General features: G+C 48.9%; 1 protein-coding gene across 1 annotated transcript in view; it reads right to left on the bottom strand.

The window, feature by feature from the left end:
- The window catches only part of LOC122389795 (proline-rich protein 12-like), a 159,508-nt gene extending 145,741 nt beyond the window's left edge, over positions 1–13,767 (bottom strand). The window contains exons 1-2 of the mRNA XM_043382193.1: positions 13,193–13,767; positions 9,036–9,273 (exon numbers count right to left, since the gene is read on the bottom strand). Coding sequence (XP_043238128.1) covers positions 9,036–9,273; positions 13,193–13,278 — 324 coding nt within the window. The 5' untranslated portion in view covers positions 13,279–13,767. The remainder of the gene's footprint in view (positions 1–9,035; positions 9,274–13,192) is intronic.
- Positions 13,768–14,298: the final 531 nt, after the last annotated feature.

The raw sequence follows: 14,298 nt of genomic DNA, 5'->3' as shown, positions 1-14,298 counted from the left end.
TTGGCGTCCAAAACAATATCAGAACCAAACAGCCTTTTTCACCCTCGCGCTTATAGGAAAGAGGGTTGGATAAACCCTCTTTTCACTTTTTTCAGATGACTCAGACTTCAATTGAAATTTCAGTAACCCGTGATATCACTATGGCAGCTTTACCACGCTATTTGTAAGCTCCCCTCCCGAAATCACTATTCGAAACCGTTATCGTGACGTAAAATAAATACATTTATAGAAAGAACACCTTCCTAATTTTTTGCATACTTCTTAACAATCAGCCAAATATTTTTTTTTAAGAAATAAGAATTCAAAAAAATTTGGTCCCAAAGTCCAAAAAATACAAATGAAAGGAAACTTGATACGTCATATATAAAAATAACGTATTTTTCGAAATTTCAAAAATACATATTAATCTCTGTTTAATTGCAAGTTCAATGTAATATAACATTTGACATTTGAATAATCCGTCTTTGAGTTACAGCCCGCCAATCTTAGCGCTGCAAAGCAAGATCCAAAAAATGTTATACACCATAACTTAAAAAATGCTTATCTGATAAGCCTGAAATTGTTACAGGTGGATTCAGAGCCCCTGAGCCCCATTCCCCATTCAGAGCCCCATTCAGAACCCGAAGACCAATTCTCGTCAAATTCCGAGAGATGAGGGAGTCAAATTGGAAAAAGTGGTACGATCTATCGTGGAATACCCCAGCTGCTCCAGAGCGGTTTTTTGGGAGAGGGTTGGGTGCCACATTTCGAGTGGGGAAGACGTCACTGCATATTTCGAAACTCCCAAGTGGCTTTATTAACCCGCGCCCTGGTGGGGAGGGGCTATTTTTTGCCCCCCCCCCCCCTCCAGACTTTTCGATATATCTCCAGAACCGCTGCGCCGATCGTCACCAAACTTTCAGTACCCTCCCGGACATCAATTTTACACATTGTGACCAAACATTTTTCCAAAGGCTATGATAGGTTGGCCGGAAATGACGTCAGAGTGACGTCATGTTCTGCCGTTTTCGACCAAAAAAGGGTTTCGCGGGAAGAGCTGTCAGGCCTATAGCTTTGCAAATACAGAAAAACGGTAGGACATAAAAACTGTAGAATTGACAGGGCTACAAAACCGCTATCTCGGATTTTTAAAATGTTTGGATTTTGACCCCCAAAAAAGATTTTTTTTGAATATAATAGCCAAAAATCCAAAGAGTTTTTTGAATTTCGCAAAAACCGGAACATATGTGATATTTCTTACCGCCTTCTATCCACATACCAAATTTGAGATTGATCTCTTTTTTTGGCGAAGTTATAGCGAAAAAACTGTTCAAAATTAATGACGTCATATTTTCAAACTCAATTTTTGCAATTCTAGACCCCGTAGCGCAAACCAAATACCACCATTACTCCCCGTGACGAGCTGCATCGAATAAATACCCATTTTATGCAAAACTATCAACTTTAAAATTTGACCTTTTTTACCTGACCTTGACCTGACCTTCACCAGAAATTGACCTAAGCCGTACCTGATAGTCTTATAACCAACACCATTGAGTTGGAAATGAAAAACTGGCCATAAAACATGCATCGCACAACCTTAGTACCTAAAGTTAGGTTCATGTGACCTGACCTGTGACCCTTGGTGACCTGACCTGTGAACTGACCTGGTATTGTCAGTGACCTCTTATAGCAACATATGTACCTACTAGGCAACTGACGCCCTATCACTGATTCTCGACAAAATGCGTTTTCTTCGGTGTTATAGCGTATTCCCTAGAAGACCCGTGAACGGTGAAACCTTTCATCTTTGACCGGACCTGTGACGTCATCGGTGACCCTGAGGTCAATGAAATTTGGTTTCCTTCAACAAATTTGATAGGCCTTTCTAACACCGTTTGAATTTTGCGGATCCGTCCAGTAGTTTCGGAGATATGAGGGGGGGCCAAAAATAGCCCCCCCCCCACCAGGTCGCGTTATAAACAGACCCCACCAGGGCGCGGGTTAACACAAAATTTCAAGTCACAGGTCACCTTGTGTCAGGAGTTATTGAGGTCAAATGGACCGTGGCCTCGTCTCCACGTTGACGACGACAGACACGTCCAAAGCGTTTGACAGCGTGCAGCATTGCCGGCTCCTGGAAAAGCTCGGATGGTATGGTGTGGATGACCATTGGTTCCGCGGTTGGCTCGAAGGCCGAACGCAGCGTGTGGCGGGGTGTACAACGCCAGTGGCGGTGACACATGGCGTGATCCAAGGGAGTACTTTGGGACCGATCTTGTTTTTACTATTTACCAACGATTTACCTTCTTTTATTCGCCACGGACAGCTCATCATGTATGCCGACGACGCGCAGTTTATCGATGCGGATGCTCCGGCCAACGTGGGTGACCTCCGTACTAGAGTAGAGAACACGCTCAAAATTGTTTTGAATTGGTTTACTCAAAATCGTTTAAAAATTAATCCCTCAAAAACAGATCTCTTGGTCGTGAAGTCTAAGCGAATTCACTTAGAAATCAACGAAACATTTAAAATTCATTTTGGGGAACAGCTCATCAGTCCTTCTCCTTCTGTGAAGGTTCTTGGCATAACTTTGGACTCTTATCTCAATTGGGACCTCCAGATATCTGCCGTCATCAGGCGCTGTTATGGCATGTTGGTGGGACTTGCAAAGCTGAGCCACCGACTACCACACGAGACCAAAAAAGTTATCATCGAAGGGCTTGTTTATCCCCACATCACTTACTGTCTGACCGTTTGGGGCGGCTGCACCAAAACCCAAAAGTATAGGATCCAGAAAGTTCTAAATTTTGGTGCCAGGATCATCACCGGACTAAAGAGGTCTCAGCATATTACTCCCGCTTTAAAAGAACTGGGATGGCTCAAAATTGATGAGCTGATTACTAAATGTGACTTAGCGGCACTTTGTCGGATTCTGGGGTCACCTGAGTCGCCTGAGCATCTCCGCACGATGATTGCGTCCCGTTCAGATGTATCAGAAAGGACCACGCGGGGATCGGAGAGTATGCTGCTGCAAATGCCACGCGTGCGCACAGAACTCGCTCGCCGTGCATTTATGTGCCGGGCTACCACCGCCTGGAACCGCCTGCCAGCCGAGCTCAGGAGGAGTCGCTTACTGTGTCACCCACGGAGGTGAATCGCGAGACATGGGGAGTATGTAGATGTGCTCAGTTTTATCGCATTTTAGCAATTTATAGTGATTTTTAAACCATCATTTTTTCGTGTTTTATGAACATGTTCACTGTGTTTAACTAATGTACTGACTCTGAAATCGGAAGAGCCACGATGTGGAGATTTTTATGAATACAATACATACATACATCAAACTGAGGTCATGTTCGAGTAAAAATGAGCAAAAAACATGACATCTTGAAACGCTCACCAAATCTACAGTTAACAAGCAATTTTAAAGTTCTTTATGTGGTCGTGTAGAGAAAAAACGGCGCTACAAAGTTGTTATCCCGGATTTTCAAAATTGTGGGAATTTCACCCGGAAAAATCAAAAAATGATTTTTTTTTAGAAAACTCAAAAAAATTCCCATTTTTTCGAATTTCGAAAAAACGGAATATATGTGATATTCCCTGTGCTCTTCGATATAGGAAAAGGTGGGGTAAGACGGACCAGCTAAGGTTTGAGGCCGCATATCTTGCTACACTGCTCTCGTAACTCATATTGTTTATAGTCTTCTGAATGCTCAATCCTTCCTCTTTTGATATGTGCAAAGACTGAATTTCAAATTAAAGACATCTAGGTGGTGGATGCTCTTAAAGGGGGACATGTCAAAAACTCGGACAAGAAAAAGCGCGGGGTGAGACGGACCACCCAGCAGTGCCTGCTATCCATTCATCATTCATGCTTGGTACAGTTCTAATCTGTACTCTAGTAAGTAGAAGTAAACAGAGTGGTAAAATAACAAAATGAACCTTTATTCTATACTCATGTATTATGGAAGTGCAAGTAAAAGCTGGGAACCTGTGTGTTGATTGTCGTTTGGCATGAATGCATGCTAGTTGAGCACTTGCATGCATGGCTCACATGCAACAAAGACTCCTTCCTGAAAAATTAGCTTGCTTAAACTTGTGTCAATGTTTTAGAAAAGAACTTTCCATATGCAGGGTACAATGGACCACCACAGGGTAAGATGGACCACAGTGGTCCGTCTTGCCCCAAATCTAAATTCTGTCATTATCATGACGCATACGCATAGCCCAACATTGCGAAACCTTGCCTGTCCTAAAGTGTGACTATAACTAAGTTTATAGCATTGTTCTTCACAGTTAAGTGCAAAATAGAAACTAATCATGCAAGAAAGCAGTGGCGGATCCAGGATTTTCACTGGGGAGGGGCTGCAGGTCATAATTGGGCGCCACGCCCCGGATGGGCGCCATAGTCGCATCGTATTGGCGCTGAAATATTGGCGCCCAGTGGCCCTGACAAGAGGCGCCCAGGATCAGTATGTAGTACAGTCTGTCTTAAAAGTACCGCGCAAAGTGACGGTGGATCCATCGACCCTGACTGAGGAAGGGCCTGCTAAATTTGGGTCACCGAAGCAATTGACATCCTCGTCCATTCCCTAGGTCAATTGGTCGGTAACTTTCAAGTTAAGGCAGGCCCTTTCTAGGCCAGGCTTGATGGATCCACCGTCACTTTGCGCGGTACTTTTAAGACAGACTGTACAGTGACACCACACGATTGGAAATATCGGTGCGGAGCGTACTGAAACGACGTTATTCGACTGATTTTTGCATCCTAGTCCTAGTATGCGGCACTCCGATGAGTTGCGAATTGAAAATTGGCGCCACTGCGCCTTCGGCGCAGTGGCGCCAGTTTTCCTTGGGTGGGGGCTGCCAGCCCCCGCAGCCCCCCCCCCCTGGATCCGCCACTGCAAGAAAGGCGCCGAAATTGAATCACCCGTAGACCTCTTATATTAGATCGATTTGACGGAAACAACACTTTTCTCAATAACTCAAAAGCTATGCATCCTAGCCGCATGAGATCAAGGTGGCCATTGTTACGAAGGAAAACAAAGGTAGTGAGTGCATAAAGCAGTAGATAATGCAGCAGTGGTTCAGCCGGGAGGGCTGGTGGTCCGTCTTGCCCCGCTGGGCCGTCTTACCCCACCTTCCCCTGCATACCAAATTTTAGACCGATACCTCCTTTTTTGGCCAAGTTATAGCGAAAAAACTGTTCAAATTGATGACGTCAAATTTTTTTAACTCAATTTTTAGCAATTCTAGACACCGTAGCGCATAGCAAAGACCACCATTGAACACCCCGTGACGAGCTGCATCGAATTGATACCTAGTTTATGCAAAAAATATCAACTTTGAAATTTGGCCTAATTTGACCTGAACTTGACCTGACCTTGACCTGACCTTCACCAAAACATAATCTCAACTGACCCCAAGGGCTGCCTGTCCCTCATAATCGCATTTGGCATATAAAATGGACCATAAAACATGCATCACATGATATTTTATATTGTGACCCTCAGTGACCTGATATGTGACCTGACCTGGTATCAGTGACCTCAAATAGCAAAATATGTGTTTGACGAACATTTCCCCATCGATGATTTTCAATGAAATGCATTTTACTCGATTTTACAACGCAATTCTTGCAATGCCTGTAAACGGTGAAAATTCGACCTTTGACCTGATCTGTGACGTCATCAGTTAGAACGAGGTGAATGAAATTGGGTCATAAGGTAGTTCCTTGTTTGGGATATCCAACGCCGTTTGCCGATTGTCGCTATGTTGCGTGGCTCTCGAGATCTTAGGGGGGCCAAAATGCCCCCCCCCCCCCACAATCAGACCGCGTTGCTCGGCATACCCCATCAGGGCGCGGGTTAATAACGCCTCCACGCGGGAAGAACATGTGCATGCGTTAGAAGTAATACATAGCCCTGAAAATGTAGGGGAAGTTGGGGCAATGCCGGAGTTGGGGCAAAGCCGAAATTCGAGATATTTCGAAAACCGTACGACATGGATGCCACCTGTCAGTGATGCTCTGAAGCTTAAGTGACTACCAATTGCCGCATGTTTGTTACCAGTCGTCATTCGGAATACTTCGGCTGTAATGGCGCCAAGAGCGTTTTCAAGGTACGTTTCCTTTGTACTACATGCGTCTTCGAAGCTGCATTTCCTACTCATTATGCTACCGTTTGTCTGGCCAATTCGGTCAAATAATCTTCAGCACGTCTTTGCATAAGTGTGCTGCCTATTTGAAATTTATACAGCACGTTGAAAAGTTATGGGCCTGCAAATGAAAGTATGGCTGGCTGGGGTAATGCCAAAAACGTGCAATTACGCGCGTTAAAGCACACTACGTGAACTTTACCGCTGTAGAATAGCAACGCGTATTTTCAGTCACACAAATTATACTTTTAACCGACACAACGGCCTGTTACCATAAGGAATGATTTACCTTACCTTTTCTTATTATATCACACAATTATAACTTCCAGTGTGCACCAAGCGTCCTCAAGCTCTTAAAACGCGTGTCAGCTTTGACGAATTCTGGATAAAATTTGATATAAAATAGCAAAACATCAATTTCGGCATTCCCGTAGATCAATTCTCCCATTTTCGGCTTTCCCCGCAGTCCGGGGCAACGCCGAAAAAGTCACTTCTTTGATATTTTTAGTTTGTGCGCTTAACGGTATGCGAATTCATCAAATGCGCCTGGTATGTTTGAAAGGCAAAAGACTGGCCTCTCGAATGACGCCAACAAGAATAGCTTATGTTGTCTACCTTGCGTGCTACGGGCGTCAGAAAAAAAGTATTCGGCGTTCCCCCAACTTCCCCTACGGTATAGCTTTAGGGTTTTTCAGCCAATCCAAAGTCAGCCAATCCGCCCCACTCCCCCCAGTCCAAAATCCGTGGTGACGCCCCTGCATGGGGTACCAGTGGTTTCTTATTTGTAATGATTAATGTGATCTGCGAATACACCATTTTCAGGATGGTACATACCTCCTTTCATTTAAAGGTAGTGTGCCACCTTTGAAAGATTTCCCATTTTATTTTTCCTAGGATAAGAAGCTTCTGTTTTTATCTAATATCGCAAAAAAAAATCAAAAATGGGCCTGGAATAGTGCCTTTTTCGCCTAAAAGTTTTTCGGTTTTTAGATATGTATAGGTAACAACTGTAGTGGGCTCACCTGCAAACAGGCGTCGGGCAACAATCGCGAATGCGGCGCACTTGTGACAATAAGCAAAGGTCATTATAGTGTTACGACCATACGACGTACGGGAATGAGTTATCAGCTGTCTAATCGTAGACAACACAATGTCGAGCCTTAAACTGTAAGCCCGTATTGGTATTGTTTCTTTTATTTGGCTGTCGAACATTATTTATGGTTTGAAATATGATTTTATGTAAAATAATTGATATGAAAAAGCCGTCTTTTAAGTTATGACCCCATTTCACCACAAGCAAGTGGCAGAAATGACAATGATCAGCTGACGCATTTTTCTTGGCCGAAGTCAGAGCGCGCGGCCCGACGCACCACGCGTATTTGGAAATTCCGACCTCGACGAGCATCAGAAGCCACCTAACAGGCGTGTTCGAAACCGCAGGAGATGATGATGAACGGGTTTATCGAAACTTGATTGGATGAGCATATCGGTAATAGCGATTTCAGTGTGTGCATTTATTGTTCATAGTGGTGTGAAATGTGGTTGGGGTACGACCGACAACCCGTCGGGGCGAATTTCGCACTGGGGTACTCAAAATTTGAAGAATTTAAGACGTTTCCATGAGTTTTGAAGGTATGGATAAGTTCTAAAAATCCGGTTCTCCTTATCTGGGCCATTAACTCCATACGGTCCAAGAAAGCTGGCACACTACCTTTAAGTACTCAGCTTTTCTCGACAGTTTCGTGACTAGGTGGTTTAACTCAGAGCGGGTGGTTTGACTCAGAATGGCGCCGTGTGGGACTACGGGACCGGTCGGCAGTTCCCCCCCCCCCCCCCCAGTGCGGGCGAGCACTGCTGCGGGCAGTGAGCGGGCCGGCGGACTGTGGAAGGCGTGACTCAGATCGAGAACTGAGAGCGCCGACAGACGACGGGGAACGCTGACAGCCGAGGATAACAGCACCGACAGCGGACGGGGAACGCTGACAGCCGAGGGTAACAGCACATACAGCGGACGGGGAACGCTGACAGCCGAGGGTAACAGCACCGACAGCGGACGGGGAACGCTGACAGCCGAGGGTAACAGCACCGACAGCGGACGGGGAACGCTGACAGCCGAGGGTAACAGCACCGACAGCGGACGGGGAACGCTGACAGCCGAGGGTAACAGCACCGACAGCGGACGGGGAACGCTGACAGCCGAGGGTAACAGCACCGACAGCGGACGGGGAACGCTGACAGCCGAGGGTAACAGCACATACAGCGGACGGGGAACGCTGACAGCCGAGGGTAACAGCACCGACAGCGGACGGGGAACGCTGACAGCCGAGGGTAACAGCACCGACAGCTGACGGGGAACGCTGACAGCCGAGGATAACAGCACCGACAGCGGACGGGGAACGCTGACAGCCGAGGGTAACAGCACCGACAGCGGACGGGGAACGCTGACAGCCGAGGGTAACAGCACAGACAGCGGACGGGGAACGCTGACAGCCGAGGGTAACAGCACATACAGCGGACGGGGAACGCTGACAGCCGAGGGTAACAGCACATACAGCGGACGGGGAACGCTGACAGCCGAGGGTAACAGCACCGACAGCGGACGGGGAACGCTGACAGCCGAGGGTAACAGCACATACAGCGGACGGGGAACGCTGACAGCCGAGGGTAACAGCACCGACAGCGGACGGGGAACGCTGACAGCCGAGGGTAACAGCACCGACAGCTGACGGGGAACGCTGACAGCCGAGGATAACAGCACCGACAGCGGACGGGGAACGCTGACAGCCGAGGGTAACAGCACCGACAGCGGACGGGGAACGCTGACAGCCGAGGGTAACAGCACAGACAGCGGACGGGGAACGCTGATTGCGGACAAGTAACAGCACAGTCCCACTGACCTGGACGGCGGCGTTGAGGAAGCAGTTGTTTGCGCCCGGCTCGTTGTTGAGTCCCTTGTGGCCAGCGGCGGTCGGGGGCGGCCGGCCGGGCGAGCTGGCACGCCGGCGGCCGGCGGCGGCCATCTGATCTGCAGCGGTCACCCGGTGACCTCCGCCTGACATGGCGCCGGCTCGGCTCGGTGCCCAGCACAGCACCAGCTGAGACCAGCTGTCGGAGCGGCACACCAGCTGAGACCAGCTGTCGGAGCGGCACACCAGCTGAGCAGGCACGTACCCAGGATTTCGCCCAGGAGGGGGCCACCTGCTTTCGAAGGGGCCCCCCACAGTGTATAGGGCCCCCCAGGTTCCCCGGGGGCCCCCGGGAGTCATGAAGATCCTTTCGATGGTGGGGGGGGGGGCATAGTGGGTCCGGTCTCTCCTGCAGACGTAGGTGAGAAAACGCCACGTGTGTGGGAAAATGCAATTCAATTCTTTATAACCTAATGTAGCATTTGGTTGTGATTTCTCGCGTTCAACTTCATCAAAGTCAATTAAAACGGTCTCTGTAACGGTCTAAGCCTTGAGAAAATGTGGAAAATTGGAAAGTAAAAATATTTTTGCTTGAGGAGTGTGCACACTGTGCATGAAACGCACGGCATTTTATGAGCGAGCGCCTCAATTACTGAACATCCTCCGATTCCGGATATGTAGGTATAATTCCACTATCTGGCAACTAGCCCTATGTAAACGCGGCTATTATATGTTTCACTAGGAATCGAGCGCAATTGTACTTTAAGCCAGAAAATAAATGCTTGGGTAATTCTGGGACACTCTGTATTAACCCTCGCCCGCACATGCCATTTTCCCATCCTAGAACGCACATGGGGGGGTGGTTGCCACCCCCCCCCCCCCGCGCCATTTCGTTCCTGTTGGAGATAGAGCTTAGCAGTAAAGACCAAAAAGATTCTTTGGGAAGAGACGAATCCAATGATACCCAGTTTTACCTTCTCAGGTCAGTCATTGACCTTCCAGGTCAGGTCAAACTAAAAAATGTTGCTGTTTTGGGTCACCGTTGGATATCAAGTGCGCTGCTTATCAAATACCGATGACGATGCTGTTTTCTGGTGCCAAGCCAGCTAGAACCTCTTTGTCACACTATCCGACCAGAATTTTGCTGCTGAGGTCATTTCAGGTCAAGTTAGGTCAAGGTCAATTATATGTGTTTGTATGTCTGTGTGTGTCTGTGTGTATACTGATGTGTGCACCGATTGTTTTTGGGTCCATATCACATGAAATCATGATCTGAGAAGCTTTTACCAAAAATGCAGTCAAAAAACTTACAAAAAGTAAATTCAGCTTGCCTAAAACGCAATTATCTCAGATGACCTAGGTTGACCTTGACCCTGACCTTGACCCCTGTAGGGGAAGCCGGGGGAAGCCCGGCATAGTAAGCTCTTTTTCATTTTTATTACATACCATACGTGCTGTATAAAATGTTGATATCCTGCTAGCTAGCTAAGTTCATTGGCCGTGTTTTCCCAAAAATTCGGTTTCGTAGAATAAGTATAAGGTTGAGAAAATCGAGTTTAAAAAAGTGTTGATTTTTCTGGGGTAAGCCCGGCATAGGGGTAACGCCGGCCACCTCCCCAGCGCTTTACAACGAGTTGATGAAACCATTATGTGTTTTCCAAATATTAACGGAAAGTGAAATATTAAGGTACCTACTTATTAGCTCTGGACATCTTAGAGTTTATGTCATTACTGGTATTTTAGCTAGCGTCTACTACATATACAGTACAACAGGTCGATGAAAATCGTGATGCAAAATTGACAAAAAATGTGTATTTCAAAATTCCTTAAAATTTATTTTTCTTTTTACCTTAATGCATCATATTGCATATCATTCGACTCGGCTGATAAAGAAGAACACAACGACACCATTTTTGAAGCTCTAGCTTCATTGTCTGTCGCGTTATCTGCAAAAACGTAGTTTGACCCTAGTTGACCTTAAGTGACATGACTGGCTTTGTCTATGATAACATGTTTATTTTCGAAATTTATCTTTGATCTAGGTGTAAACCAAACCTGCTCAGTACCTATTATCTCATGGAAAACAGTGGTTTAGTGGCATTGCTCTCGGTTGGGGGTAAGCTTGGCCACTCGCCCGGGGTTACCCCAATGTGCTAATTTTTATTTTGGAACAGCGATATTCGAAAAAAATGTCATACTTAAGCCAGCGTGCCTCGTCACCCCTCACTACAAACACTTAAACGGTCCTTACATAACATTCGTATACATGTTAGTACTGTATGGTATAACATTAACAGTGCAACATACCTCACTTTTTAGCTAAAAACCCTTAAAATATCATTTTTGCGCTATAACTTTAACAATATGCAATTTTTGTCAGTCTTAACTATTTTGCTGGCGTTACCTTAGCTGCCACGCTGAAATGACAAACAGTTGAGCATTTTATTGTGAATAATTTAGCCGGAAACGGGGTGGCCGGGCTTCCCCCGCGCCCGGGCTTCCCCCGGCTTCCCCTACATCGTCGAACAACATGTTCCATGATAGGTGGGAGGTAAGACTGGCAAAAAAGGCCGAAATCAGGGTGTCAAAAGCTCACAAGGCCCATGGCAAACGCAAGATGTTGAGAATTGGCCATTTGGGTCATGACATGACCTGAAAAACAAGGTCATATCTCCGAAACCAAAAATCACAGAAACTTGAAATTTTCAGTGGACATCAAGAAAGGATAGACGAGCAGCTATACGAAAAATCAGCCTTCTAGCTCTAAAAATGTTGAGTGCAGAGCAGAAAGACTGCCTGGGGGGGTGGCAACCACCCCCCCCCCCCCCCATGTGCGGGCGAGGGTTAATTGGAGGAATAGGACTTAGGAGGAAATGCGACTGCAAATCGACCCACATCCCTGTGTTAGCCAATGACGCCTTTGGGGCAAAGGTTGGGGGGTATTCAGTTTAGCCTTTTTGTTTTTCTGTGATATCACCGGCACCGTGAAAGACATTGGCTCCTTCAGATGAGTGCCTACTCCAGTCACTACTTATATCCAGTAGCCAGTAGCCACTCAGATGATTTGGGATCAATCAGGTGATAAGCGTACTTTCAGATGACCAGGGGCCCCCAGTCGACCAGGGGTTCCCAGGCGACCAGGTCCTCCAGATGACTAGGGGCCCCACTGCCCCAGGCGACCAGGGCCCTCCAGGCGACCAAGGGCCAATGCGATCAGGTCCCCAAAGCGATCAGGGGCCCCATGCGACCAGGGGGCCCCATGCGACCAGGCCCCCGGCTACCAGGGGCCCCCAGGCGATCAGGGGCCCTCTAGGTGACCAGCGGCCCTCTAGGTGACCAGCGGCCCTCAGGCGATCAGGGGCCCCCAGGCGACCAGGGGATCCCAGGCTTCCAGGGGCCCAAGGCGACCAGGGTCCCCCAGGCGACTAGGGGCGACCGGGGGCCTCAGGCAACCAGGGGCCCCCATGCGACCAGGCCGCCCGGCTACCAGGGGCCCCCTGGGCGACTAGGTACCCCCAGGCGATCAGGGGCCTCAATATCATGCAACCAGAGGCCCCCCATGCGACTAGGGCCCCCTAGGCGACTAGGGGCCACAGACTATCAGGGGCCCATACGACCAGACCCCCGGCTATCAGGGCCCCCTAGGCAACTAGGGGCCCCCAGTCGATCAGGGGCCTCATGCGACCAGAGGCCCCCATGCGACCAGGGCCCCCTAGGCGACTAGGGGCCACAGGCTATCAGGGGCCCCCATGAGACCAGGCCCCCGGCTACCAGAGGCCCCCGAGGCGACCAGGGGCCCAGGAAACTGGGGGCCCTTGGATGACTGCAGGGGCCCCTCGGGTACCCAGGGCACATAAATGAAACTTTAATATCAATTTTTCTTCCGAGTAAAAGACGTTTTATCCAGTGTTTAAAAAATATCCTGGGGCCTGAGGGGCCCCCTGAGCGCCTTCGGCGCTCAGGGGGGGCCTTGGCCCCCGTGCCCCCCCCCCCTTGGGTACGGCACTGCAGCTGAGACCAGCTGTCGGAGCGGCACACGGCGCTGTTACTGCCAGCGCGCGGCGCGCTCGGCCAGCCACTGCAACGTGGGCTGCTCTGGTGTGCCAGCCAGGGGACGAATTACGTCTGAGCCGTAATAAATTACTAACCCAACGAGCGTACAAGCTTCTGCTTTCTGTAAAAAGGCCGTCAGCATCAGCGGCTCGACCAGGCGCGGCTCTACGGCGCCTTTCATAGCACTGTATGCCGGTGCCCGGTCGAGCGGCGGCCGGCCGGACCCGCCGCCGGCGGCTCTGTCCGGCTTCGGCTCCGTGCCTTCCTCCACGAGTGCAAGTCTTCCGTGCGCCCAACGTGCATATGGAACGTGCAACGTGCTCAGTGAGTCGCTGTTTCCACTGGCACTGACTCCCAGCCGCTCAGTCTGCTCTCATCCTGACCGGCTCCTTCAAGAGCTCTGCACACTCCGCACACTGCCTGTCCACAGCTCGTCCACCCCGTCCACCCCGTCCACAGCTCGTCCACAGCCCGTCCACCCTGTCCACAGCGTCCACTCGGCGAGCGTTCGCGATTTCCACTCTTCAGGTCACCATTCGTACATGTTAACACTATGGATCTAGTCACTTGTTACCACCTATCACAGCGCCAGAATGCCGCTGTGTAACAGCACTCTTGGCCACTCCATAGTCCATACCAGTACGCGTCCGCCGACCCGCGGCCCGTCCGCCACGCGCCGGCCGCTGCGGCGCTCTGCCCGGCCGCTGCGGCGCTCTGCCCGGCACGCACCTGTATGTACCGCCGCGCCGCGCTGACGCCACACTGGGCCCAGATGGCCTTCAAAACCGCCAATAAATCAGAACAATCATGTTTTAATATTTCACCGTTTGCAGATGGTTTCTAATTCAAAATTGAATGGCGCATCCGATGGTGCTGTTCATTTTTTATTTGTATGGTGTCTAAGTGCCGTGTAATGTAGCGCCAAACAAAACAACTGCAGATGGGTTAAAGGTAGTGTGCCAGCTTTCTTGGACCGTATGGAGTTAATGGCCCAGATAAGGAGAACCGGATTTTTAGAACTTATCCATACCTTCAAAACTCATGGAAACGTCTTAAATTCTTCAAATTTTGAGTACCCCAGTGCGAAATTCGCCCCGACGGGTTGTCGGTCGTACCCCAACCACATTTCACACTACTATGAACAATAAATGCACACACTGAAATCGCTATTACCGATATGCTCATCCAATCAAGTTTCGAT

The sequence above is a fragment of the Amphibalanus amphitrite genome, unplaced genomic scaffold (genome assembly GCF_019059575.1).
Source record: "Amphibalanus amphitrite isolate SeventyFive unplaced genomic scaffold, NRLGWU_Aamphi_draft 000372F_arrow, whole genome shotgun sequence".
In the NCBI taxonomy this organism is placed as follows: Eukaryota; Metazoa; Arthropoda; class Thecostraca; order Balanomorpha; family Balanidae; genus Amphibalanus; species Amphibalanus amphitrite.
Note: the sequence above shows the minus strand (reverse complement) of the source record. Positions and strands in the feature narration are given on the sequence as shown.